Genomic DNA, 23,462 nt, shown 5'->3' with positions numbered 1-23,462 from the left:
ATTCGGCGGCAGTGATTATTGTGTAACACAGAAAGTTTAAAATCATCTTATATCCGCAGCAACTCAAACGATTAGTTTATAAAATACATACAAGATACGAAAATATTTAATGGTAAACTTTACATATAACATGAAATGCAAATTACGTCGACTTTATACTTGAAATATTTTGTGTATTATAGGGCACAAAATGAAACACTTCGTTATCGAAGACTTTCAAAAATACTGAGTAAGTCGGTTTGCGTTTCTGTATGACTAGTTTGAGTATTTAACCAGGAACGACATACACCTATCGAGATGTTACATCCAGTTTCGCATATCAAGGATTTTGTTTGCGTTTCTGTAGAGACAGTAGTGTCCTCCAGTTGAGTCCATGCCGTTTGTGTTTGTATATTAGATAATCCCAAGTCTGATGGCAGTATTTCGTTACAAGTTTGCGTACATGTATTACTATACAATAGTTCCATATTATCGAGATTATTAGTAGTTTGCGTTTCAATGTTAGAACTTAACGCGAATGATCTTGTTAATGTATCAGAATCGAAAAATGATTGGGAATATGCTTGTTCCGTCTGAGTCTCTATACTGCTAAATTTATCATCAAAAGTTTTATCTGTAAGCATAGGATCCGATCTTGATATACTATTTGACGGCACAAAAGAATATCCTTCGACAGTTGTCGATGTTTCTTCGACATAAGGTAAAGTCATAAGAGCTACGGTGCTCTTTGGAACGCATTGTACCAACGGATTCGTAGCGTGATCGTAAAACGTTTCAAATTCTGTTTGAGTTACATTGTCATTTAGAACTTCGAACATATCTTTTTCAGGTATCGTTTGAGTACCCGATGTACTTTTTTCCTCCCAAAAGTCTTGTAAACCAACATCGTGACGAAGCGGTAGCGGACTATTAGGAAATAAATTCGAAGAAGTAAAATTGCCAAGATTCAGATCTTCTTTCAACAAAGAGTAATCAGAATTTTGCGAGACGCAATTTTTGCTATGTTTTTGAATCTTTAGCGAATTTTTAAAAGTTTGCAGAGCTTCCGTAGTCTGCGTTTCCATAGATATTACATTTTGTTTGATTCTTTGAGAAACATTTGTTTGTGTTTCTTTAGATATTTCACGTTTTCCATTATGACAATGACTATTGTTCGTATATTTTAACGGACTCGATATTCTCTTATTTTTTTTGTAGTCGTCTGTCTGTACACCGATATCCGAAGTAATTTTTTCCACAGAATTACCAGTACAATTAAGTATTTTTCTTTCGTTTTGATTTATTGGTAAAATAGTAATTAATTTATTTCTGCCTGTTCGACTAGACGGTAAAATCACATGCATTGTTTTAGAACTTGGGCGTCTGAAAAAGTATGAAATGAAACAATATAAAATTATATTTAGGTACATATTTAGGTTGGTTTAAGCAGCTTACCTTAAAGAACTTTTGTATTTGTCGTTAACAGTATGCAACGATCGTTTTGCATGCGTAAGCAATGCTTCGTAAGAATTGTATGTCTTGGAACAAGAACAAGTAAATTCGATTCCGCATACTCGCATATGACCTTCTTTTGCTGCTTCGGTGGAGAAACTTTTTTCGCAATGGGTACACGCATATGTTTTTTCTGCGTGTACTTTAAGATAATGCTAAACGTATGTTTAAATAGATTAAATTTAAATGTAAATCTCAAAGCGTTCTCGATGTAACTTTACGAAATGAATACTAACCTGTTTAAGATACTTCATACTACTAAAATGTCTTTCAGCTTTTGGTGCGTAAATGCAAGACTTTACAGGACAGTGAAACTGTACATTTTCTTTTATTGCTTTGTCTAAATTTTTTCGCTGATGTACTTTCAGATCGTGTAAACGATATCGTGGCTCGTTTTGAAATACGAGTCCGCATTTATCACATTTAACATTATTTGTAATTACACCAAGTTCCTCTGCCGATGGGCACACACTTTTCACACATTTCGCTAGATTTTTAACCGGTTTTATTGCTTCCATTAAAAGTTATTTTAGCAAAGAACTTTATCAGTGCACGAGCTTGCTGCAATACTTGTCAGCTTGCAACTGCTTGCAATCTTAGGCTCGATAAGCTCAATGTGGTTCGATTAGTTCGATTAGTTCAATTGTCGTTTAATGTTATTTGCAGTTGCTTGTACTTATTTCCAGTTTTTTGCCTGACGGTTTTTTCCTTTTTCTCTTTGCTCTTGCGTGTTGAGGTCACGAGGTCAGTAAAATAGCTTGATCGAGTAAAAAGGTAAAAACGGATACATTGCGGTATTGCACGGGCCTCTGTCGGGATGTTGTAGCGAATTTGTTTAAATTTAAATTGTTGGAAACTGTATAATAGAATTAAAATGGGGAAAGATGTTGAATTCATTTATTTACTTTTACTAGATCGGTACGAGTTATTCGAAACGAATCGTACAGCGACCTTTTTACACCTTACTTCCATATAATACATGCGTAGATGTACGTATAAACATATCGATTTTTCGATACGTTCATGCATTATAAATAACTTATTCTGGCATTATCTCGAATAAATCTACCTACTGCTTCTGTTATCAAATACTTTAATACAATGCAGTAAAAGTATTCATAGTGCACAGTGTTACTACATAAATGTTACGCTAGATCGACAAAGTTGCTCCACTTTTAACTGATACAACTACATATAGAGAAAGATGTATAAGTATATACATACATATTTATGTATAAACGCATACACAAACGTGCCGTATGAAGCAGTAACCAGTAACATTAATAAGTAATTACGTATATAGTTACTAGGTAGGTACATATTCCATAGAACCTGATGGAAGCTTCCCGCTTGCCCAGGCCCCAGATCAGTACCATTACGCACGGTACGAGCAGCGCTGCTCGTTACATACTACTACTACTACTACTACTTACTATTTACTGTTTACTACTTACACTATATCGTTGCTCAATATTTATCACTTGGTAGATATATAGCATTTGGTAGTACTCCGTAGTTACGCGTGGTTACGCGTACACGTCAACTGCCGTCAACTGGCGTCAACCGATCATTGCGTTTGCCTTTACCAGTCCTTTTTCTACAAGTGAATGCGTAATTTCTCAACAAAGACAACAAAGTTGGTTAATTATTCTGAAACGTACATACTTTTTCACAAATATCGAGCTTTATCTGCTGCCAGCACATCAGAGTTCGGTTTCTTGACATGCCTCGGATATTAGCAGGTTCTTAACGATTCTTAAGGGTACGATATTTCTATCGAGAATTCTATATTTATTTATCTATTCCTTTTCTTCGAAAATATAAAAACCAGCATGCAATCACATTTATTTATTTATTTATTTATGGAAGGAACTTAGCTATCGATTCAAAGTATCGAGAACCGAGTAGCTATATCTTTTTCATTACAAATTGTACAACTACAGTTAAGTATCAATTAATTAGAGTTAGTAAATTTAAGATAGATACTCTGTCAACCACATTTCGTTGAAAAATCGATAAAACCATCTTTTGTTTAATTCGAAAGTAGCAGTTAAGAGTGCATGTATTGTAAAATGTGTTTGTCAGCTTTATTTTTTTAAATTAATTAAACTTATATAAATAGCGAGAAATTTATATTTATTTTAATCATGATTGCCATTCCATTCACAAAGAAAATATTCTTTCCAGTTCAATTTCCTTTAAAAATTTGTAAATTGGTATAATACTTGATGTATACGCATGTATGCATTCAATGACTCTGTTGGTGTTTTGACAGGTATACATATACCATAAATTATATGTTTCCTTGTTTCGAAAATTGTAAAACCGGACCAATATACTCTATTTGAAACAGATAAATGCAAAACCTGCTAGAGTACGGATTTGACTTTAAGAAGAAAAACAAATTGTCGTGTTGCGCAGCAAAGTAACAATTTACAGGGATAAGCTAAAGAAAAGCAAGGAAAAAGAGAAACATCCAGAGAAATGAAAGACACTGCAAATAAGAAGTACGAACAACTTTTAGATGACAATGAAGTCAATGTTGCCACTGACAAGGAACGTAACAAGAATACAGTATTGAGGGAGGTAAGATTAGCTTAAGGTCGAATAATTTCTGCAATTTATTCATCCTTGCTAACAGAGTGTGTTGTAACAACAAGAAAATTTGTACGTCGATGAGGACAGATATACACATGTTATTTGTTTTCAATAACTACTAATTTTCTAACAGTGAAACACGTAATATGTAGCATCTGTTCAAAGAGTACTCAGCTGCAAACATAGTGACTAAATTGCCTTAAAATAACAAGTACAACAATATAGTCTTCCGAGTTAAAAATGAAATGGATTAATAATCGGTAAAACAGAAAATCGAATAGTTACAATCTGCATCAAATATTCAAAAGCTGTGCTACACGAAAGTTACATACAAAACATTACTCGAGGGATTACCGCAGTGTAGAAAGGGAACAAAAAATTGTGTTACTCTTCCTCATTTTTTTTTTTTTTTTTTTTATTATTTCTTTAATGACTTTTACGAATATTATGTGCCTTGAAAATGGTTGAAAATCAATGGATTACAAAACCTAAGAACATGTCACAGAAGGTGGGTCGAATCGAAATATTTTATCGAAATCAAGTTTTCAATCGTATTAACAGTATAAACTTGACAAATAAATATCTTAGCACTTTTATCTTTGGCTAAAATAGTCTATATATAGTACAGTAAACACCACCAGTATGGTATAACACAAATTCGTACAACGCGCGATATGTAAACCGAAATAGGTGATTTTCTCGTTTTCTCCGTTGGTTATTTAAACATTTTCAATTTCTTTTAATTTTTGACATAATTTACCGTCAACGCGAAAAATAAACTATCTACATCCGTAAATAATTGTATAAATGTTTAGTTCACGAAGTGTAATGTAAGATCGTAGATCCACGTATATAGATCTATGTAAATCCCTTTATGTAGTAGAAAGTGCTGGAATGTCGTTCCAGGTATCAACTGTGTAACAGTGTAATAATACAATTCCAATTGCAATACTATAGGATGTAAAGTGTCTAATTAATGTTTACGTGTACGTGTACGTGTACGTGTACGTGTATAGCAACGCTAGAGCAAATTACGATAATGTAAACACGTTATATCTATGTACATGCAACATACATGCATTAAGTGAAACACTATTGCATATATGTACATGTAATGTATACATATGAACTTTCATTACATTGCTTTCCCGAATTTACAACATTTTCTTAATGTTATTGATTTTATCTGTTTGCTTAATTTATATAAATATGTATTTATAATTTATGTTTGAAAATAAATGTCTAGAAAGCTGCGTATGTATCCTATGTATTTAATTTGACTTGTGTTTTTCTGAAATCTGTCAAGGTTAGGATTTGCAATGATTCATATTTTGATGCAACGATACATAATTCTTTTTTGAACAACTATTCGTTATAAAATAGTCGTTACTTTTTTATACCATGAAATACTAGTAAAAATAATTAACATTTGATGTGATTTATTATTTGATGCATCATTACTATGCGTATGCAAACATATATATGTATATATATATAAATATGTTCATGAGCCAAACGGAATATGCAACGAGCAAACGTTATTATGTATTACATTAAACTTTAATTTGACACATAGATTGTTGTTGCATTTTGTGTTTATTAATTGTACAATAAATTAAATATCGATATACATAGTACACTTTTAATACTTTCTTATAAGCAATATGTTAAAAAACTTGCTCATTTTTTATAAACAAGTACCTAGAACAAATATATAAATAGGTACCTAAATAATGGATTAAATGTTCAAAAAGTTTCCAAGTAATATTTTACAACGATAATAAGCTTATAATATAGCTTACAGTAAAAACCCTTTAATATAGACACGTGAACAAATCTTAACAAGTTAGTCGAAGAACGTTAAGAGAAAAATAACATTTTATCGTTCAAGGGTGATAAAGATCAATCCCCAGAAATGTGGTTGACAACTAACGAAGCAGCCAGCCTTGGTGCAGAGGAAGTAGCAGCCAGGTTACACGTCGATGTTAGAACAGGATTGCGGTGGCAAGAAGCTGATCATCGAAGACAGTTAGTCGGATACAATGAATTTAGTGTAAAAGAAGAAGAACCAACATGGAAGAAATACGTTGAACAAGTATGTTACGTGTTTCCCCTTGTTCGTCTAACTATATGTTAATCTAAATAAAAATACAGATTTAATAGTTGTATATTAACAACAGTAATAATAATGAGATCTCCTGTTCCAGTTCAAAAATCCTTTAATTCTACTACTACTGGGTTCTGCTTTTGTTAGCGTATGTATGAAGCAATTCGACGATGCAGTCAGTATTACAGTAGTGAGTGTTATTTTTATCCTCGTTGTATTATAAATTTAATTATTTTTTAGTACTCGAATCCTTGCAGATATTAAACTTATGAACAATTTTTCTTTCTAGGCTATCATAATAGTAGTAACGGTTGCGTTTGTGCAAGAATATCGCTCTGAAAAATCCTTAGAAGAATTAAATAAATTGGTGCCGCCAACTTGTCATTGGTAAGTAAATTTATATTTTTTACTACGTATGTATTTTATAAACACGAATTATACACGAATATATAATATATATACGGTAGTATTAGTATAGTTAATATTTTACTACTCTTTTCAGTTTACGAGAGAGTCGTTTAGAAACATTTCTCGCTCGTAATTTAGTTCCTGGTGATATAGTTTACTTGAACATCGGAGATAGAGTACCTGCAGATATCAGGATATTTGAAGCAATAGATTTAACGATCGATGAAAGCAGTTTTACCGGAGAAACTGAACCAGCACAAAAGTCAACAACTCCGTTACTCAAGGCCAATGGGTTAACAACGAAGAAAAATATAGCATTTATGGGTACATTGGTGCGCTGTGGAAATGGAAAAGTAAGTTGCACCATAGGAAATGTGTCTTTGCAAGCGTGTAAAATGTATCAATAATTAAAAACATTTTATAGGGGATAGTAGTGAATACAGGAGAAAAAAGTGAATTTGGAAAAGTTTTTTCTATGATGCAAGCTGAAGAAGCTCCAAAGACACCGCTTCAAAAAAGTATGGATATTTTGGGCACTCAGTTGTCCTTTTACTCGTTCTGTATTATTGGTATTATTATGCTTCTTGGCTGGATTCAGGGCAAAGCTATACTTGAAATGTTTACTATCGGCGTAAGTTTGGCAGTAGCAGCTATACCAGAAGGTTTACCTATTGTTGTAACTGTAACTTTGGCACTGGGTGTTATGAGGATGGCTAAAAGAAAAGCCATTGTCAAGAAATTACCAACAGTTGAGACACTCGGTATGTGTGTGTGCAGTCCGTAACATTTATCTTATTCAGACGTAAACGGGTAAATATTATATTGTCGATGCATAGGTTGCGTGAACGTGATATGCTCCGATAAAACTGGTACAATTACAAAGAACGAGATGACTGCGACGATCCTTGTAACCTCGGAAGGATATATAGCTGATATTACCGGAGCTGGCTATAACGATAAGGGAGAAGTTCGAATTCGAAAATGTGATAACTATGACCTTGCGCGCACCGCTATCAGTAATATGCTAGAAGTAGGATGCGTATGCAATAATGCTATAATACAGAACGATACTCTGCTTGGTCAACCAACGGAAGGTGCACTGATAGCATTAGCCACAAAGTACGGAATGTATGGAGTTGCTGATAAATATTTGCGGCTACAAGAATATCCGTTCTCGTCGGAACAAAAAATGATGGCTGTGAAATGTGCACCAAAATACGGAGAGGTAATACAAGGTTTTAGCGCATGCAACTTGACTCGAGATAAATTACTATTCGGTATTCTCGTGGCTTATTTCTTCTTGTTCTTTTTTCTTTCTTTTTTTTTTTAAATCTTAATATTCTTACGTTTGATACGTTACAGAATAGGCAAGAGATATATTTTGTAAAAGGTGCTTTGGAAAAAATTTTATCTCAATGTACCAAGTACTCTGCTAATGGTCAAGTGTATTCCCTTAATCAAAAGAAAGACGAAGAATTTCTAACGGAAGCTTACGATATCGGTCAACAAGGATTAAGAGGTTAACTATAATTTACAAAATTAGAACTTAACTTTACTTGTCTCTATTATTTGTCTACATATATTCGAATAAATGAAATGATTATAGTAATTGGATTGGCACGCGGTACTTCATTACAAGATCTTGTGTATGTCGGTCTTGTCGGTATATGCGACCCTCCTCGGCCACACGTTCGCGAATCTATAACAACTCTGATTAACAGCGGCGTGAAAGTCAAGATGGTTACGGGTGATGCCAAAGAAACTGCAGCGGCAATAGGTATAATACGCATGTGTAATTTTCGTTCGGTATACTCTTTAAATGTACCGTTACAGTAGTGCACCGCATCTGATTTTCTATTTTAGCAAGTATGATTGGGCTAGATGTACTTCACTCGCGGCTAATGTCTGGAGATGAGATTGATTTAATGTCCGAACACCAATTAGAACAATGTATCGATAATGTTAGTGTATTCTATCGTGTTACGCCTAAGCACAAATTATGCATCGTTAAAGCCTTGCAAAGGGAAGGAAATATAGTGGGAATGACAGGTGATGGTGTAAATGATGGAGTTGCATTAAAAAAAGCAGATATAGGCATTGCCATGGGTAAAAATGGTACCGATGTATGTAAAGAAGCTGCGGACATGATTCTACTTGATGACGATTTTGGAACTATTATGTACATATTAGTAGTCATTACGCATTTGCTTACCAATATTTCTTTTTATTTTACACGAATCTTTTTTAATCGTGTACATATATGTATGCGTATATGTTTTTAGCGATGCAATCGAAGAAGGAAAAGGAATTTTTCATAATATACGAAATTTCGTAAGATTTCAATTGAGTACCAGTATAGCTGCTCTTTCTTTAATTGCTCTTGCTACTTTGATGGGTATACCGAATCCTTTAAATGCCATGCAAATACTTTGGATTAATATTATTATGGACGGTCCGCCCGCTCAAAGGTAACCGAAACTAGTAAATCGGAAAAATGATTTAAGACTAACCTATGCATTATGTTAGATAATTATTCTATGTAATCATTTGTTAGTCTCGGAGTCGAACCAGTCGACAAGGACGTCTTGAAACAGAAACCACGTAACACAAAGGAACCAATGATTACACGGCAACTTATTCTCAATGTACTATTGTCTGCCATTATTATCATTGTTGGCACTTTGTGGGTTTACAACAAGGAGGTATGAAATTGTTTCACTAGAAATAAAATATTTAATCCTGCAAACATTCAAATATTTTTTTCGATTAGATGACAAATGGTACCACTGCAAGGGATACAACCATGACATTTACATGTTTCGTTTTCTTTGATATGTTCAATGCTCTAAGTTGTAGATCGCAGGTAAGAAGTGTACGATAGCTGTTGTTGTTAATAGCATTTAATTATATTGGTTCTTAAACTGAACATAATACATATACATGTATAAAATTTAGACAAAATCAATATTCACTATTGGTTTATGGAGTAACAAGATGTTCCTGGTAGCTGTTACATTATCAGTAATAGGTCAAATGTTAGTGATCTACTTTCCACCGTTGCAACGAGTTTTTCAAACCGAGGCTCTAACAGCAAAGGGTATACATAAATTGGATTGAAATCGTATCGTATAATGTATAACCTGTTTGTTAGTCAAGATTAAAGCGATAAATTTTGTTTCTTCTTTTTCCGCAGATATATTGTTCTTGGTTGCGCTAACGTCGAGCGTTTTTGCGGTTAGCGAGATAAAAAAATTGATAGAGAGACAGGTTTACAGACGGCGACGGGCAGGTACACAATATTACAATAAGTCCGAGATGGATTTTGTATGACAGTTGGAGTCTGCCGAAGACAAGGCGGACAAGGATCATTTGGAATAAATATCCAAAACATCGGACGGGTAGTAGTCAGTCATTTTGTTCGTTCGTTCGTTCGTTCGTTCGTTCGTTCGTTCGTTCGTTCGTTTATCAACATTATCTCGCTATACACTGGACTATGTGTGCACATTTGTAATTTGTAATTTATATGTACACCTGTCACGAAACGAAAACATCGTCTTGCGCTGTCAACACGTCAACTATTCGCAAATTACTGCGTCTTTTTAACATTTAAACATTTTTTGACTCTCTAATGTATGATAATCGGACTTTAGACGTTAAGATTAAGCTGGTTTCACGTCTCGTCGATCCAGGGATTATTAGACACGCGTCATAGACTCTAGTGACATCATGCACATTCCACACACTTTTCGTTTAAGATGAATCATAAAGGTAACCGTTTAGTAATTCGTATTTATAGTGATCGAGACTAAAAAAAACGCGATCATTTTAACTTGCGCGGTTAGCAAAGTAATTTATCTCTCTCTTAAAACACATCTGCTCGTTTACTCTTAATAGAGTCTTTCGGATTACAATGTTACATAGTATTACAAATTAGTAAAATAAATTCAAGGCAAGAAACACATGTTTACGAAGTAATCAAGTATACACAACCGATTGCATTTAAAAGTACAATTTTTTAGTTCCTTAGTTGTACGATAATATTCAATATGTTTTCCGTAAGCAAGGAATAATATAAAAACAACAACAATAAAAACAATATTATACAATATATTACAATACATCGCAGGTTACAAATATTTATTTGCACGTGAGTGGTATATAATTTGTTGTAATTGGAACCAAAATCGTATATGTGTTATATGTATGTATAACTCTAAAGTCGTCTATCTATATACCGATAATCACAATTTATCGAAAGGTTGTCGAGTAGTTTACTTTGTAGCGTGATTTGTACTCCCAGTTACTAATGGATTCCTTCCAGAGCACTATAAGTTTTATATTGATACAAGTCTGGTCCTCCGTAGCCGTAGAGTAATTTTCCTCTGCCGTTTTCATCATAGTATGGGTAGCGGTACTTGGGCCTTATATATATGTAAACAGGTATAGGTGAGTGTAATTTTGTAATTGCATTTACTTTCAATTAATATTTGATACATTTGTATTATATATATATATAGTAATATATTCTCTCTAGTAATATAACTAGAGAGAATCCGCAAAAGGAAGTCGAATTGGACGAGCACTTTTCAAACAGAATCGATCGTAAGGTAGAGGTAGAGGTTGACGGATATACAATAGAGAAATTGAAAAATATTTGCAAGATGAAACGATATAAGCCGGAAAAAAAAAATTCTACAAGATAATTGATTAACTTAACGATTTTTTGTAAACATCATCACTCATCGGCGGCTAATATTTTAAGATTTGTTTATAGTAATCGTTGACCCTTTGGTTTTCAGCGCTCGTCTAGATTCTTCTCCCGTCGAATTACATATTCATTCTCTTCGAACAACCGATTTCGATAACACGATAGCACGAGAATACCAATGTAGTTGTTTTCGTAATTGTACACGTCTTCTTTGATCTATTATAAATTTTCAGTTGACTCGATCGTATCGTGCTTTTAGTTCCTTACCGTTCGAAGTATTGAAAATTAGGCGCCTTCGGTTGAGCTATCGTTGCTACGCTTTCAGTAATTAATCCGACAAGAAAGGCGACGATTAGTGTGGCAAAGATGACTGCCGTCCACTGAAAGCAGGGCATTCTTTAGGAAAATACTTTTTTTCTTTAAACTTTTTACGATCACTTTATTTGTCGCCCGATTATTCCATTTCATTTGTCAGTTATTTAACTGATAATTATCAAAAATTTATCAAAATATGTACTTACGGTAGTGTGTTTCGACATAGCGATGATTGCAAGGTATGTATATTAAGAGGAAAGTTTCGAAAGTTTGTCACTGTGTAACGGGCAACTGCGAATCCGCGACAGTCGATTCTTCGCTCTTGAGCAAAACTGGTTCAATTATCCGATGAAATTGAATCTGTTTGATGAAAAGTAGCGACCGACATCATTACTAACGCTAACGCTAACCGTACGATCCGTATGTTTTCGTTTCTCTGATTCTCCACCGTTTCCCTACCTTGTTTAGGAATCCGTTACGGTTACGGTTACAGTTACGGTTACGATTCTTCTCTACACGCTTCCCCACTGAGATTCCACTAGGTTGGTTGGTTCGGTTCTGTTCTGTTCTGTTCTATCCTCGATACTCGATACCATCGAGTCACATCGAGTGAAAGTCGAACAGGATTGGACTGGACAGGACGCGTTGTACTTTGTACTTGTATCTTGTACAGTTGTATCGTTACCGCACGTAGCAGATGTGTCGCAATGCCGAAGAGGAACTTTCGAGTTTCGACACACACCGTTGCATCTTTACTTACGTTAATTAAAATACATCGAAGAATCGACTACGCGACGGTACAGGTTAACATTTCACAAGGTCAGAGAAAAATTTCTCTCGTCATTTTGAAACTGGAAATAACTTTTTCATTCAACTAGTGTTTCGTAATAAAGTTTGTGCATTCATTCGTTCTATTAAACTTTGTTTGTATTCACAGGAGTTTATAACGTTTCGATTAACGTTCGTTACTTTCGTTATATCTTGCATTTATAGCCGCATTTTATGAAATATTTTGCGTAAATTATAGACAGTAAAAATGACCGATCCCCTCCTTATTCGAGTAAACGTATTTCTTGACTTTATTTATATTATTCGAATTTGTATATGTATAACAGACCTTCGTAGAGACTACAGTCGGAATAAAGTCAATTGACCGTTCAAGATCACTGCGTAGCTAATTAATCTCACCATTCAGTTTGTTACCGACATTGTTCGTGTCCCATTGACCGTATCTGTACCCAGATGTTTTATTCTATTCTGTGCCTGACAAGGATCGAACAAACGTGATTCGCGACAGCGAAGGAACGTGGCCTTGAACGGGAAGATGACTTTGATCCCATTATAGCGTAACATGGATTTCTGATTACAACAGTACAATCTTCGAAATGACTATTAGTTGTCGTGTTTGTGCAAACGTTGCTCATAGTCCGTTGTACCTTGTATCTTGTATCCTCATAGTCCAATACCCATGCCAATCTTTGCTATCGCAATTTCACCGTGACGACCATTTTCTTGCTCGTACTTGACTCTTCTCTGTTTACCGACCTCTGGCTCGAAATCCCACTGCGTTTGCTGTCAAGGATTATTTGCACGACGGTTAACGCAGCTCGTCTATCTTTCTTTTCGGTTTTGCAGAGTTTCGTTATACTTGCCTCGTGGATGAGTGGTACTCCCGCCACGTTATACTGTACCAAATCGTGGATAAATGAAAAAACGGTAATGGGATTAGCGGCTGAAATTGTATACCTGCCAGCGTGAAATATCACCACGATAAAAGTCAGAAACACCTATGAAACAAATAATGTAATAAGTTACCTGAAATTACAACAATTTCCACCTAACCAGAGGATTCGATTCATAATAGATTTTATTCTTTCGTATTTCATAGAATTCTCTCGACGTTTGTTCGCGTCAAAGTACATTTAAATGATTTAATTTTTGATAAATTAACAAAATTCCAGCAGCGTATCACGTATCACAAGCGAGCTAAACGAGGTAACGAGTGATTGCGTTATCTACCGAATTACGAGGGAGATTCATGTCGTTCGTTCTCGGGGGTGATCGCGTACAACGTACAAGTACACTGTCGACTCTAGCAACGTTAACGGTCAAGCCACGATATTTGAACGAGTGCGGAATACCAACTAACCTAACCGAGTAACCGTCCAAAGGCCGTTTACATACATATAGCTATGCGAGTAAAAAATCCGTTGGTCGCGTCGCGATCATTTCTCTCGTCTGGCGCAATACCAAACAGAAACACTACACCGCACCGGTGAAAGTAAAAAGAACCGATCGCGAGCAATGACGCGCGAATTGTTTGAAAAAACTATACGCCGCGCCGTACTTGCTTGGTTCGTTGGTTGAATGACAATTTATTGTCTCGGAACCGATCGACGCTCGATGTATTCTATGCACGGCGTGGGCGTCCTCCCCTGAAAAAGTTAGCCATAAAAAGCTGACTCGAAGCAACGAACGATGCGATATTCCTTTCTGCCTGTTCCTACCCAAAGGTTCAAACGTTCGAACAAAGAGAACAAAATGCGACTTGTAAATGTAAATACATTAGCGTTTCTATGGGCGGTAAGTGAAGATTATCTGGGATGAAGTTTAATTATATCGTGAAATTGTATCATTTTTCATGTTCTGTTATCGTCGTGTGTACAGGTACAGGTGTGTACAGGTATAGTCGTTGAATCAAACGGTACAGTGTTAACGCGAGTCGCGAGAACCCTTCCGTTTGATTTGTCTTCCTCGAGATGGTCGGAGATGTTGCGAACCCTCTGGTCGGGAGGACGGCTCTGGGAATGGCCACGGAACAGTATCGAGGGTTTGGTGAAACTAGTGGCTTCCCCGGATACAAGAAAGAAGATGGTCTTTGAATTTAGACCCGATGATGGACCGCGTGCTTCGTACGCCTATCAAGCTCGTTACGGATATAGAGGACGGTGGCTGATAGAATTACTCGGTTCAGGTTTTCATCTTGATGAAGGCCGCGGCGCGGTCTCCATTTTCCAACCCTTGCCGGCAACCATATTGCTTCCACCATCGCCGCCTCCTTTGTGATTGTGATTGTGAATACTTTGTTTAGCCGTTAGCGTACTATCTACTATAGCCTATAGCGAGATGCGAATGAGGCTACCGAGTGAGAATACATTTTTCTACGGTCTTGTGTTTACACTTCAAGAACTCGATCCAACATTTTCGACTTACTCTTCGACACTACTACTTTTCTTTTCTCCCTATCGGTCTATTTCTCGAAGCTTTCCAAAAAATATTCTAAATATGGTTAGGATAGTGGTACAGTTTAAATTTCATTTTTTACTATCGATATTACTATACTAAGGTATCGTAGTCGTAGCTGATGCCAGCGCCATGCGTACTTGCCGAGCACCGAGATTCCGAGTGCGTGTGGCCGTGTTGGTATGGCTCGTATCGCTCGTATCCTCGTATGTGCTCGCATAGCATACCGTGACACCCAGTGACACCGTGTGACCCTAGAAAAAGCATGCGAGAGTAATCCGTGTTATTATTTTCTACCCAACATAGCCATTAATAAAACGTAATTATTATTACACGTTCAAAATGTTTCCACTGCTGAGAAGTACCGTTATGTTTAAAAATGTTGAAGCCAAACGCGTATCCATAAGATTGTACAAACGAATGGTTTGTTTTACAAGTTTTTCTGGATTTTATCGAATTTTATAATATAGTATGTTCATTGTACAATTGTTAAAAAATTGTCACGTCGAATTCATGACATAGGTATCAAAGTGTAATCATTCAAAGAGAATATTTTCGGGAATTCAACCAACTGGAAATGTGCATTTAGGTAATTACCTTGGCGCTATACGAAACTGGGTGCAACTCCAGGATAGCGGAGAAAATGTTCTTTGGAGCATTGCAGATATGCATTCTATTACTCTGCCACACGTAAGATTTAAAAAAATTAATCTGCGATCTGTATAAATACGAATACCTCTTTTTCGAAAGATATCGCTTCGTTAAGAATGCTTTAGATTTTAAATTCTACCATTATTTACTTTTAATTTATGTCCGATTCGTTTCTTAACTTTCCACTTTTCGACAAAATAGATATGTAAATATGCGTATTAAGAGTAAATGTCCTAGGATCCCAAAGAGCTATACGAAAGTGTGTTAAAAATTACCGCGACGTTATTAGCATGCGGCATAGATCCAAAGAGAAGCATATTATTTCAACAGTCCGCTATACCTATGCACGCGGAATTATGCTGGGTTCTGGGATGTATAACAACTTTAGCTAGGTTAGCACACTTACCTCAGTTCAAGGAGAAAAGCGAAACGTTAAAAAACGTTCCATTAGGTTTATATATCTACCCTGTTCTACAAGCAGCCGATATATTATTATACAGGTAAATGTTGCATACAAGATATCAAAAACATCTTCATTAATGTTTCAGTTTCGTTCAGTATTATCTTAGAGAATATATTTAAAAAAAATTAACTACTTTCCCACAAGGAAGAGGTATATGAAATATACATTGTAGAGCAACTCATGTTCCTGTTGGGCAAGATCAAGTTCGACATATTCAGTTAGCGCAAGACTTGGCTATTTCGTTCAATAAAAAGTTTGGAGATACTTTCCCTATACCACACTCTTTGATAAATGGTAACTTATTTAAGTACCCCTAACATGTATATGTTTTTATGTATTTACAGCATAACATAAAGACGCTCGATATAATAGGGATAGAGAATAAGGTATAAGTCGTAGAGGTGGACAAGTCTCAGAAACAGCTTTTCGAATACTCCTTTGACGCGACTGTTATATCGAGAGTTTTTAATATTTATAACTGCACGTATAAGTGTACATGAATACCAACATGCAATTATACAAATAGACGAATCTGCTTGTACGATATCTACATGCAGATCCTTAATAGAAAATTAATGTATACATATATAGATGACGCGAGTCAACGAATAAAGTCTCTACGCGATCCTCTAAAGAAAATGTCAAAATCAAGTTTGGACTCGAAAAGTAAAATAGACATAGTCGACGAGCCTAATAAATTGTTAGAGAATATAAAGAAAGCTGTAACAGATTGTACATCAGAGGTAACTTACGAACCCGAAAAACGTCCCGGTGTAGCAAATTTAATTTCCATTCATTCTATGCTTACCGGGAAAATGCCAAGCCAGATATGTTTAGAAGCGCAAGGACTAGACACTGGAAAGTATGTACATGCGTTTAAGATTTCATATTTTGATTTTTCATGGGTGTATAAACGACCAAGTTTCTTTACTTGTACGAACAGGTATAAATTGGCGTTAGCAGATTTGATTATAGAGAAATTGTCTCCAATTCGAGAAGAATTTTCAAAATTGATCAAAGAACCAGCATATTTGGAACAAGTGTTGAAAGGTGGTAGAGAAAAAGCAACAGAAATTGCCACAAATTGTTGGCATCAAGTTCGTGAAAATGTTGGCTTTGCAAATAACACATACTTAAATGAAAAAAAATGTAAAAAATATAATTAACACCTATCGACAATAAAACATGCTCAATCTGTATGGAATAAATAATTTTGTATGATATTGTTTTTACTCATTCATTGGATTATTATTATTATTATTATTATTTTTTTTTTTGGTTTTTTGTTTTCTTTAAGTGAAAGAATACTATCTCATATCAACAACCAATTTACCCCGTAAGTGACCTTGAGCCACTCTATCATACGCCAATGGTAATTCATGGAATTGATATACTTTTTTTACTACAGGGACAACCTGAAATGAAATAGATATGTTTTGTAAATTGCTATACATGTAGCAGAAGGAAAGGTGAAATCATACATATTTCTAAATACCTCTCCCCTTTCAACGAATTCTTGAAGTGCTTTAATTCCGACTTGCGAAGGCGCAAAGAATCCCCACTTTACAAAGCTTTTATTTTCCGCAGTTGGGATGTTATATTTCACCAGTTCTCTTATATTTTTCACTGTACCGGCAATTAGTCCATGTTGATCGATATTTTTTAACAACGGAGAATTTAAAGTTATATAAGTACAATGCGGAAAACCCTTGGATCGTATTAGATTCGGCCCCTGATTAGCGCAATCCAAGATTATGTTGTATCTACGGCAAAAGTCTTTGTGAAATTTGTACGAAACATCGACATAAATTTGTCTCTGTATTATAAAATTACATACGGTCCTTCCGCGATTACTCTTGAATCGGCATCGTCTAGTTTGTAATCGATTACAACATCAGCTCCTAATTTTTGTACTAGATTTATGGCATCGCTACTACAAGTGGTAATAACCTAAACCAGTTTCATTTATGTTTTTTTAACGCATAGAAACGATAAGTTTGGTGTATCTTGTAAGCAACGTACATGCATGTTCCAAGCCTTTGCGAGTTGTATAGCCAATGTGCCTACTCCACCCGAACCACCTAGTACTAAAATTCTATTATTTTTTCTCGTGGCCATTGTACTCTTATAACATAATCCACCGGTGATCCATAAAGCAGACCATGCCGTAAGGCCAGCATATAATATACTAGCTGCTTCGACGGATGATAAATTTTTAGGACGTAAATCGACCTACAGAGACAGAATATTTTCAATTGTTTCGATACTCTATACGTTTGACATACTTTGTTTGAAATAATCCTTTGGTTTCCTAACAATCAAACGGAATAACGTTAATATTTACCAAAGTACTATCGACAACTACGTAACCAGCATGACAACCCTGTCGTTCTACAGGGACAACACCCCATACTTGGTCACCTAATTTTAACTTTGCGCCCACATTGTGTCCTTTGGAAACTATCGTACCAGAAAAGTCTCTGCCTAAAGTCAACGGAAGCTCCAATTGTTCGTATCGTTCACCAGTAAGACTTTTTGCTTTTCGCATGAAATTTAGAACAGCTGCTCCATATCCTCCTAATAGTATCGTAACAAGTAAATACGCCTTTTGAAATGTTAAACTGTGAGAAAAGAACGGATGTCTATATATACATATAAAACGAGGTATATAGTACTTGTCATAGCAACGTCTATCGGATTTATGCTAGATGCTTCGACCTTTACTAGAATATCCGTTGGTCTAGTGATCATTGGAATTCTGGTGTTGGAAAGCTTCAATTCCTCCAGGCCACCGTACGAGTGTATTTGCCAAGCTTGCATTTTATCTTGGACGTTTTTCTTACATTTCACCGACAGCGTACTAGCAGAACGCGAGCGAATATTTCCAAACGTTAATTTTAAATCCAATATAGTCCTTTTCAGCATTATTTCCGATTAATTTTGATGAAACACCGAACAGAAAGACAATTTGAAAGATAGGTTATACGTCCAAACGTCTCGGAAAGTCTCGCGTTGTTTTCACTTAATGTACATAGGTATTTAGTGAAAGTAATTTTTTTTCATCTAAACAAGACAAATTGCTACTTTTACATATAAACGTACAATTTAATGTCTATTTTGAACGTTTTGTTGTAAAAAAAAAATGTTTGACGATCAACTTGTCAACATCTGTGATACCAGTTGAACGTTATTAGCTGTCATTAGTCCTCGCGTCTTTTCTTTTTTCTCTTTAATTTTTAATGCCTACCGATGTATGTTGTATATCTTTTACAACAGTTTTGTAATTTATATACCGATGGTTTCGAAAAATCATCTATGATTTATTTTTACCGAATAACAAAAGAATTCTATACGATAAATTAGCGTTGAAACTATTTTACAAAAAATTGTTACTTGCTAGAATATCTCGAGGAAGGTTAGTTGGTTGGTTAGTTTATTACAAAAATACGGGTGTTTAGATTCTGTGGATCTATCTCCGCCTTTTATCATCTCTTATCACGCACTCGAGGGAGATGCCAGTTAACAGTTAACAAATAACAGGTAATAGGAGGTAATGCCGTGAGGTTACGCCACCTAGCGACGGGTCTCCGAACATGTACGTACATGATAATAATCGTACCCGGTTCGTAAATATAAGCTGCATTCGGTACCTCTGTGTTTATCCATCACGTTACAAAATTTGCGATGATAAATGATACAAAAACGGTTGATTCACACGTATTTTCTTTCTAAAAATGTTTTATGGTCTATCTCAGAATTAACAGATGACTCGTATTTTATAACGAGGATTCGAACGATGAGAAATGGAAACGCAAAAAGATAGGGAAGAATAGTCGATCTATGCAATTTTACACAATTTTAGCTTTTACTAAAAATGATAGGAGAGAGCTTCGCTGCCAGGTTGGTTCTTTCTTGCATTTTATAAGTAAATGTGGAAATGCGCATGTTTGATATCGATCTGCAATCGCTATGGTTACGTCTCGGTATAGTAGAAACCTAGAAACGCTACAGCAACAACAACGACGACGACGACGACGACGACGACGACGGCGACGACGGCGACGACGACGACGACGACGACGACGACAACGACGACGATGACGACGACGACGACGACGACGACGACGACGACGACGACAACGACAACGACGACGACAGCGACAGCGACAGCGACGACGACCACAACAATAACAATAACAACGACAACGACGACAACGACGACAACGATACCGATCACGGCATATTAGTTTAGCAATGAATTGGATAGAAAATCGAGCAGTGAGATGCCGTGGGTTATCGATGGAACGTAAACGCGACTAGTGATGAAAGTGCGAAAGGAAGATTTAAAATCGAAAAGTGAGTGAAATAGTAAGGTGAGTAAGAGAAAAGAGGTTGTAAAATTGTCTAAAGTAAAGAGTAGAGATAAAGAGGAAAAGAAATTGCAGAGAGGGCGTTGAGAGGTAAAATGGAGAGAGCGAGCGAGGGTAAGAAGTGTAAGAACCGAAGTGTAAGAGCGAGCGAGAGATGCGGTGATTGGGGGCGAGCGAGCGGGTGGTCGAGGAAAGGAGCGAGGGTGGAATAGAAAACGCATACAGGGCTGTTCAGAGTAACATGGGGCGCATCGCGGGCGCAGCAAGAGAGGATATTGACATTTTCGGTCGAGGGGCGCGCATTCGTAGAAGAAGGGGAGGTGGGTAACGGGGCAGTCGCCTCTTTTGCTCGATCCTGCAGTATCCATGGCTACGTCGCTCGCGAGGATTTCGCGCGAAATACCGGATATTTCGTACGGGTGATCTTTTATTTGAGATATAATTGGTGAAGTGTCAGGTGCACAGGCAATAGGTTGAGAGCACGTCGATAGATGTATCGTCGTTTATTCGTCGATGGGTGATCTTTGGGGAATTACTCGTTTTTGGAAAGGGTGGATACCGTGATCCCACCCCTCTACTACGAACACGGTAGCCCATCCCTTCGTTGATACCGTCCCTAACCCCTCTCTACTCTTACGTTTACCATCCTATCTCTTACTTTCTCGCATACCTTGGTCTCTTTTCGGTGAGTCTAGCAAGGGGCGTTGATTGAGCACTGGACAGCGGGTGGTGCATCCTGGCTGGTGCAGTGTTTACCAGAACGCCAGGGTGAGGTACCTCTAACTAGGCTGACTCGTTTTTCCCGATTTCGGTGACACTATACCGTCTACTTGTACTCTCTACTCTCTACCGACTACCGACTACCGACTACCGTCTACCGTCTACCGATTATAGTGTTTGTTACGACGCGGCGTATTGCTCATCGATTCTACACGATTATCGCATCGTGTAACATCAGAAATGTCTAAAGTTGTTGGATTCTCGTCAAGTTTCGATATCAGTGGCGAAATGCCAGATCCGGTTGTGGTGTAAAACAAGAGAAGAGAAGAGAAGAGAAGAGAAGAGAAGAGAAGAGAAGAGAAGAGAAGAGAAGAGAAGAGAAGAGAAGAGAAGAGAAGAAAAGAAAAGAAAAGAGAAGAGAAGAGAAGAAAAGAAAAGAGAAGAGAAGAGAAGAGAAGAGAAGAGAAGAGAAGAGAAGAGAAGAGAAGAGAAGAAAAGAGAAGAAAAAAGAAGAGAAGAGAAGAGAAAAGTTTTTCCTTTGGTGGGAATTTTCCATTCTGTGCGTGAGCGTATCTATAAGAAAACGTTGATGGTATAATTTGACGTTAATTATTATCATCGAGTGAGAAAATTGAAAGAAATGGGATTGATTTTTCGAACGATGTGGCCGGCTTATGCGCCCGCCATTCATGTTTAGGCGCGGACGGCAAGTAACCGCATCAGGCTCGAAATCGATATAGCGTTTAGAAAGTTCTCTTGAGCGACGCCTACGTTACTCAAACGCCTACTTTGTCCCAGTCTTTGTTGGGTTAACCGACTCTACAAATCGACTCGGAAGACTAAGACTCTCTACGAGACATCTGGTTGTGTGTTGTACTTGTAGTAATCCAAGTACACAAAGTATCCTATAGTCTGCCTGTTCGCTATTACGATTCTTTGTCGTAATCGTTGTTCTTTGAAATATTTTATCGATCGAAAAAGACGCGAGAGAGACTCGAATTATTATCATTTAAAAAATTACATTCTTGCCGTATTACAAGTTCGAACGTGTCGTTTCGATTAAATTCTGTTCGCATGCTCGTTTGTGCGATTAAAACAGATCTTTAATCTATTCCCGTGTCCACGGTTTCACCGTTAACAGGTCGGTCACTTTACCGTTGTAACGGAACAATGCTCGTAGCGATTAAACATCTCGTCAACTAGAGTACACGTTTCGAGAATGTTGACGATTAGCGTAATTTCGAACAATGTATAAAAAGAGCTTTACATAAACAATTAATAGAGAAGAAGATTCGTTGTCGCGAAATAAGGGAAGGCACGAAGGCACGAAACGAATAGCTCGATATTAATATAATATTATTTAAACGAAGAGTCAAGATCGGTTCGGTAACCCTCCCGCGATGATACCCCTATTATTATCCGTGACACATGAACGCAATGCACCGGTCGCGGCGTGCTTCATTCACTTTGCTAATATCTCTAGTCTCTACTATCGTATCGCCTCGTAATTACCTTTTCTTAATACTCGAATAACTTTCTTGTTAGAATAGGAAAAAAAAGAGATTGCGTAAATTGAGTTTTTAGTAAATGTACGGCCTATTCGGGCAAGATTTTCATTGATTAGCCATCGTTCACTCGGATGTTATTTCCAACGACTTTTAACTATTTGTAGCTGGTGGTGTGGTCCCGACAGATTTCTCGATTACTCTTTGTATACGAATCTATGAAACAAAAGTTGTTTCGTTCGTCCATTTGCATTCGGTCCTATCCGGTCAGTTCTATCTTGGAAGACAAATTAAACGAGTCGGAGAAATGTAACGATGCCGGAGCATTCATTTACTCAAACTACTATGTGGCTCGATGAAACTACCTATACGTTCAGTTTTTCTTCCTATCGTATCGATAGTGTTTTTCTTTGTCTCGATTCCTAAGCGAAGGAAAAGTGTTCCGTTTTAAAAATACAATAATTAATCGAAACGATAACCTTAAACTAATATACACGAAATTATTGTGTTTTCAGTGATCATGTCATCAACTAGCTGATGATTTTTCGAACATTTGCAACGATGTGACAATAAAGATATCTTCTCCTATATCCTCTCTTATATCACAGGGTGTCGTCCCTGTAATACGTACAGTGCTTCCCAGAATAGAACTACGAAACAGATTAAAAAAAACAATAATCGCCGGTCTAATCGGTGTTTAATAAAACGGTGCCAAAAGTCTGTAGACAAGCCAATCGATGCGAATCTCGCATCGTCTCGATATTTGAAAAGAATCGATAGTATCGGCAGTTGAGTATCGATAATGGAAAAGAAGTAAAAGAAGAAAAAAATAAGCTGAGAGAGAGAGAGAGAGAGAGAGAGAGAGAGAGAGAGAGAGAGAGAG

The 23,462-nt window shown here is 36.5% G+C and overlaps 7 protein-coding genes across 12 annotated transcripts in view; 3 read left to right on the top strand and 4 right to left on the bottom strand.

The window, feature by feature from the left end:
• Nucleotides 1–31: 31 nt before the first annotated feature.
• LOC128886120 (uncharacterized) lies at nucleotides 32–2,018 on the bottom strand. Its single transcript, XM_054140713.1, has 3 exons — nucleotides 1,728–2,018; nucleotides 1,435–1,646; nucleotides 32–1,362 (listed from the first exon to the last, which is right to left on the bottom strand). The coding sequence occupies exons 1-3, from the start codon at nucleotides 2,007–2,009 to the stop codon at nucleotides 204–206; spliced, it is 1,653 nt and encodes a 550-aa protein (XP_053996688.1). The 5' UTR covers nucleotides 2,010–2,018; the 3' UTR covers nucleotides 32–203.
• A 1,096-nt stretch (nucleotides 2,019–3,114) lies between these two features.
• On the top strand, nucleotides 3,115–10,547 carry LOC128886118 (calcium-transporting ATPase type 2C member 1). Of its 3 annotated transcripts, XM_054140711.1 has the most exons (18): nucleotides 3,115–3,253; nucleotides 3,679–3,766; nucleotides 3,845–4,077; nucleotides 4,223–5,075; nucleotides 5,981–6,184; nucleotides 6,297–6,386; nucleotides 6,486–6,583; nucleotides 6,699–6,957; nucleotides 7,029–7,365; nucleotides 7,441–7,829; nucleotides 7,967–8,123; nucleotides 8,211–8,381; nucleotides 8,468–8,783; nucleotides 8,887–9,072; nucleotides 9,159–9,306; nucleotides 9,375–9,467; nucleotides 9,560–9,701; nucleotides 9,798–10,547. In XM_054140711.1, exons 5-18 carry the CDS (start codon nucleotides 6,005–6,007, stop codon nucleotides 9,932–9,934), a joined length of 2,703 nt encoding a protein of 900 aa, XP_053996686.1. In that variant the 5' UTR covers nucleotides 3,115–3,253; nucleotides 3,679–3,766; nucleotides 3,845–4,077; nucleotides 4,223–5,075; nucleotides 5,981–6,004; the 3' UTR covers nucleotides 9,935–10,547. The 3 variants fall into 3 exon arrangements, with proteins under 3 accessions (XP_053996686.1, XP_053996684.1, XP_053996685.1); XM_054140709.1 differs by lacking the exon at nucleotides 4,223–5,075; XM_054140710.1 differs by lacking the exons at nucleotides 3,115–3,253; nucleotides 3,679–3,766; nucleotides 3,845–4,077; nucleotides 4,223–5,075 and adding an exon at nucleotides 5,110–5,130.
• Nucleotides 10,548–10,694: 147 nt separating this feature from the next.
• LOC128886136 (uncharacterized) lies at nucleotides 10,695–12,110 on the bottom strand. The gene is made up of 3 exons (XM_054140740.1): nucleotides 11,834–12,110; nucleotides 11,580–11,692; nucleotides 10,695–11,025 (listed from the first exon to the last, which is right to left on the bottom strand). The coding sequence occupies exons 1-3, from the start codon at nucleotides 11,849–11,851 to the stop codon at nucleotides 10,908–10,910; spliced, it is 249 nt and encodes an 82-aa protein (XP_053996715.1). The 5' UTR covers nucleotides 11,852–12,110; the 3' UTR covers nucleotides 10,695–10,907.
• Nucleotides 12,111–12,425: 315 nt separating this feature from the next.
• Nucleotides 12,426–15,137, bottom strand: LOC128886135 (uncharacterized). Its single transcript, XM_054140739.1, has 3 exons — nucleotides 14,970–15,137; nucleotides 13,280–13,414; nucleotides 12,426–13,199 (listed from the first exon to the last, which is right to left on the bottom strand). Exons 1-3 carry the CDS (start codon nucleotides 15,135–15,137, stop codon nucleotides 13,080–13,082), a joined length of 423 nt encoding a protein of 140 aa, XP_053996714.1. The 3' UTR covers nucleotides 12,426–13,079.
• Nucleotides 15,046–17,205, top strand: LOC128886124 (tryptophan--tRNA ligase, mitochondrial). 4 transcript variants are annotated; one of them, XM_054140721.1, is made up of 6 exons: nucleotides 15,153–15,293; nucleotides 15,393–15,560; nucleotides 15,759–16,021; nucleotides 16,157–16,278; nucleotides 16,576–16,846; nucleotides 16,928–17,205. In XM_054140721.1, exons 1-6 carry the CDS (start codon nucleotides 15,213–15,215, stop codon nucleotides 17,148–17,150), a joined length of 1,128 nt encoding a protein of 375 aa, XP_053996696.1. In that variant the 5' UTR covers nucleotides 15,153–15,212; the 3' UTR covers nucleotides 17,151–17,205. The 4 variants fall into 4 exon arrangements, with proteins under 4 accessions (XP_053996698.1, XP_053996697.1, XP_053996696.1 ...); XM_054140723.1 differs by having other exon boundaries at nucleotides 15,046–15,189; nucleotides 15,460–15,560; nucleotides 16,576–17,205; XM_054140722.1 differs by having other exon boundaries at nucleotides 15,055–15,189; nucleotides 16,576–17,205.
• Nucleotides 17,125–19,507, bottom strand: LOC128886125 (reticulon-4-interacting protein 1, mitochondrial). The gene is made up of 6 exons (XM_054140724.1): nucleotides 18,660–19,507; nucleotides 18,329–18,561; nucleotides 18,007–18,216; nucleotides 17,822–17,934; nucleotides 17,480–17,747; nucleotides 17,125–17,399 (listed from the first exon to the last, which is right to left on the bottom strand). Exons 1-6 carry the CDS (start codon nucleotides 18,907–18,909, stop codon nucleotides 17,292–17,294), a joined length of 1,182 nt encoding a protein of 393 aa, XP_053996699.1. The 5' UTR covers nucleotides 18,910–19,507; the 3' UTR covers nucleotides 17,125–17,291.
• A 580-nt stretch (nucleotides 19,508–20,087) lies between these two features.
• LOC128886115 (protein still life, isoform SIF type 1) overlaps nucleotides 20,088–23,462 on the top strand; it is a 22,882-nt gene continuing 19,507 nt past the window's right edge. The window contains exons 1-2 of the mRNA XM_054140704.1: nucleotides 20,088–20,357; nucleotides 23,095–23,462. The exon at nucleotides 23,095–23,462 is cut by the window's right edge and continues 372 nt beyond it. The gene's annotated coding sequence lies outside the window, so the exon portion shown is untranslated. The remainder of the gene's footprint in view (nucleotides 20,358–23,094) is intronic.

Source organism: Hylaeus anthracinus, unplaced genomic scaffold, assembly GCF_026225885.1.
Source record: "Hylaeus anthracinus isolate JK02 unplaced genomic scaffold, UHH_iyHylAnth1.0_haploid 11982, whole genome shotgun sequence".
Taxonomy (NCBI): Eukaryota; Metazoa; Arthropoda; class Insecta; order Hymenoptera; family Colletidae; genus Hylaeus; species Hylaeus anthracinus.
This window is presented reverse-complemented; position numbering and strand designations above follow the sequence as displayed.

Coding starts and splice junctions, on each gene's coding strand:
- LOC128886120 (XM_054140713.1), bottom strand. CDS start 2,009: ATGGAAGCAATAAAACCGGTTAAAAATCTAGCGAAATGTGTGAAAAGT. Junction 1,647..1,727: donor GTATGAAGTATCTTAAACAG/GTTAGTATTCAT, acceptor ACATACGTTTAG/CATTATCTTAAAGTACACGC. Junction 1,363..1,434: donor AAATACAAAAGTTCTTTAAG/GTAAGCTGCTTA, acceptor ATACTTTTTCAG/ACGCCCAAGTTCTAAAACAA.
- LOC128886118 (XM_054140709.1), top strand. CDS start 3,976: ATGAAAGACACTGCAAATAAGAAGTACGAACAACTTTTAGATGACAAT. Junction 6,387..6,485: donor ATGCAGTCAGTATTACAGTA/GTGAGTGTTATT, acceptor TTTTCTTTCTAG/GCTATCATAATAGTAGTAAC. Junction 9,702..9,797: donor CGAGGCTCTAACAGCAAAGG/GTATACATAAAT, acceptor CTTTTTCCGCAG/ATATATTGTTCTTGGTTGCG.
- LOC128886136 (XM_054140740.1), bottom strand. Junction 11,026..11,579: donor AATTTTCAATACTTCGAACG/GTAAGGAACTAA, acceptor CATATATATAAG/GCCCAAGTACCGCTACCCAT.
- LOC128886135 (XM_054140739.1), bottom strand. CDS start 15,137: ATGCTTTTTCTAGGGTCACACGGTGTCACTGGGTGTCACGGTATGCTA. Junction 13,415..14,969: donor GCTACGACTACGATACCTTA/GTATAGTAATAT, acceptor TTTGTTTCATAG/GTGTTTCTGACTTTTATCGT. Junction 13,200..13,279: donor GAGTACCACTCATCCACGAG/GCAAGTATAACG, acceptor AATCCTTGACAG/CAAACGCAGTGGGATTTCGA.
- LOC128886124 (XM_054140720.1), top strand. CDS start 15,213: ATGTTTCCACTGCTGAGAAGTACCGTTATGTTTAAAAATGTTGAAGCC. Junction 15,294..15,392: donor TAAGATTGTACAAACGAATG/GTTTGTTTTACA, acceptor TTCATGACATAG/GTATCAAAGTGTAATCATTC. Junction 15,561..15,758: donor ATTCTATTACTCTGCCACAC/GTAAGATTTAAA, acceptor TAAATGTCCTAG/GATCCCAAAGAGCTATACGA.
- LOC128886125 (XM_054140724.1), bottom strand. CDS start 18,909: ATGCTGAAAAGGACTATATTGGATTTAAAATTAACGTTTGGAAATATT. Junction 18,562..18,659: donor GATAGACGTTGCTATGACAA/GTACTATATACC, acceptor CGATACTATTAG/GAGGATATGGAGCAGCTGTT. Junction 17,400..17,479: donor AATTCGTTGAAAGGGGAGAG/GTATTTAGAAAT, acceptor ATTTCATTTCAG/GTTGTCCCTGTAGTAAAAAA.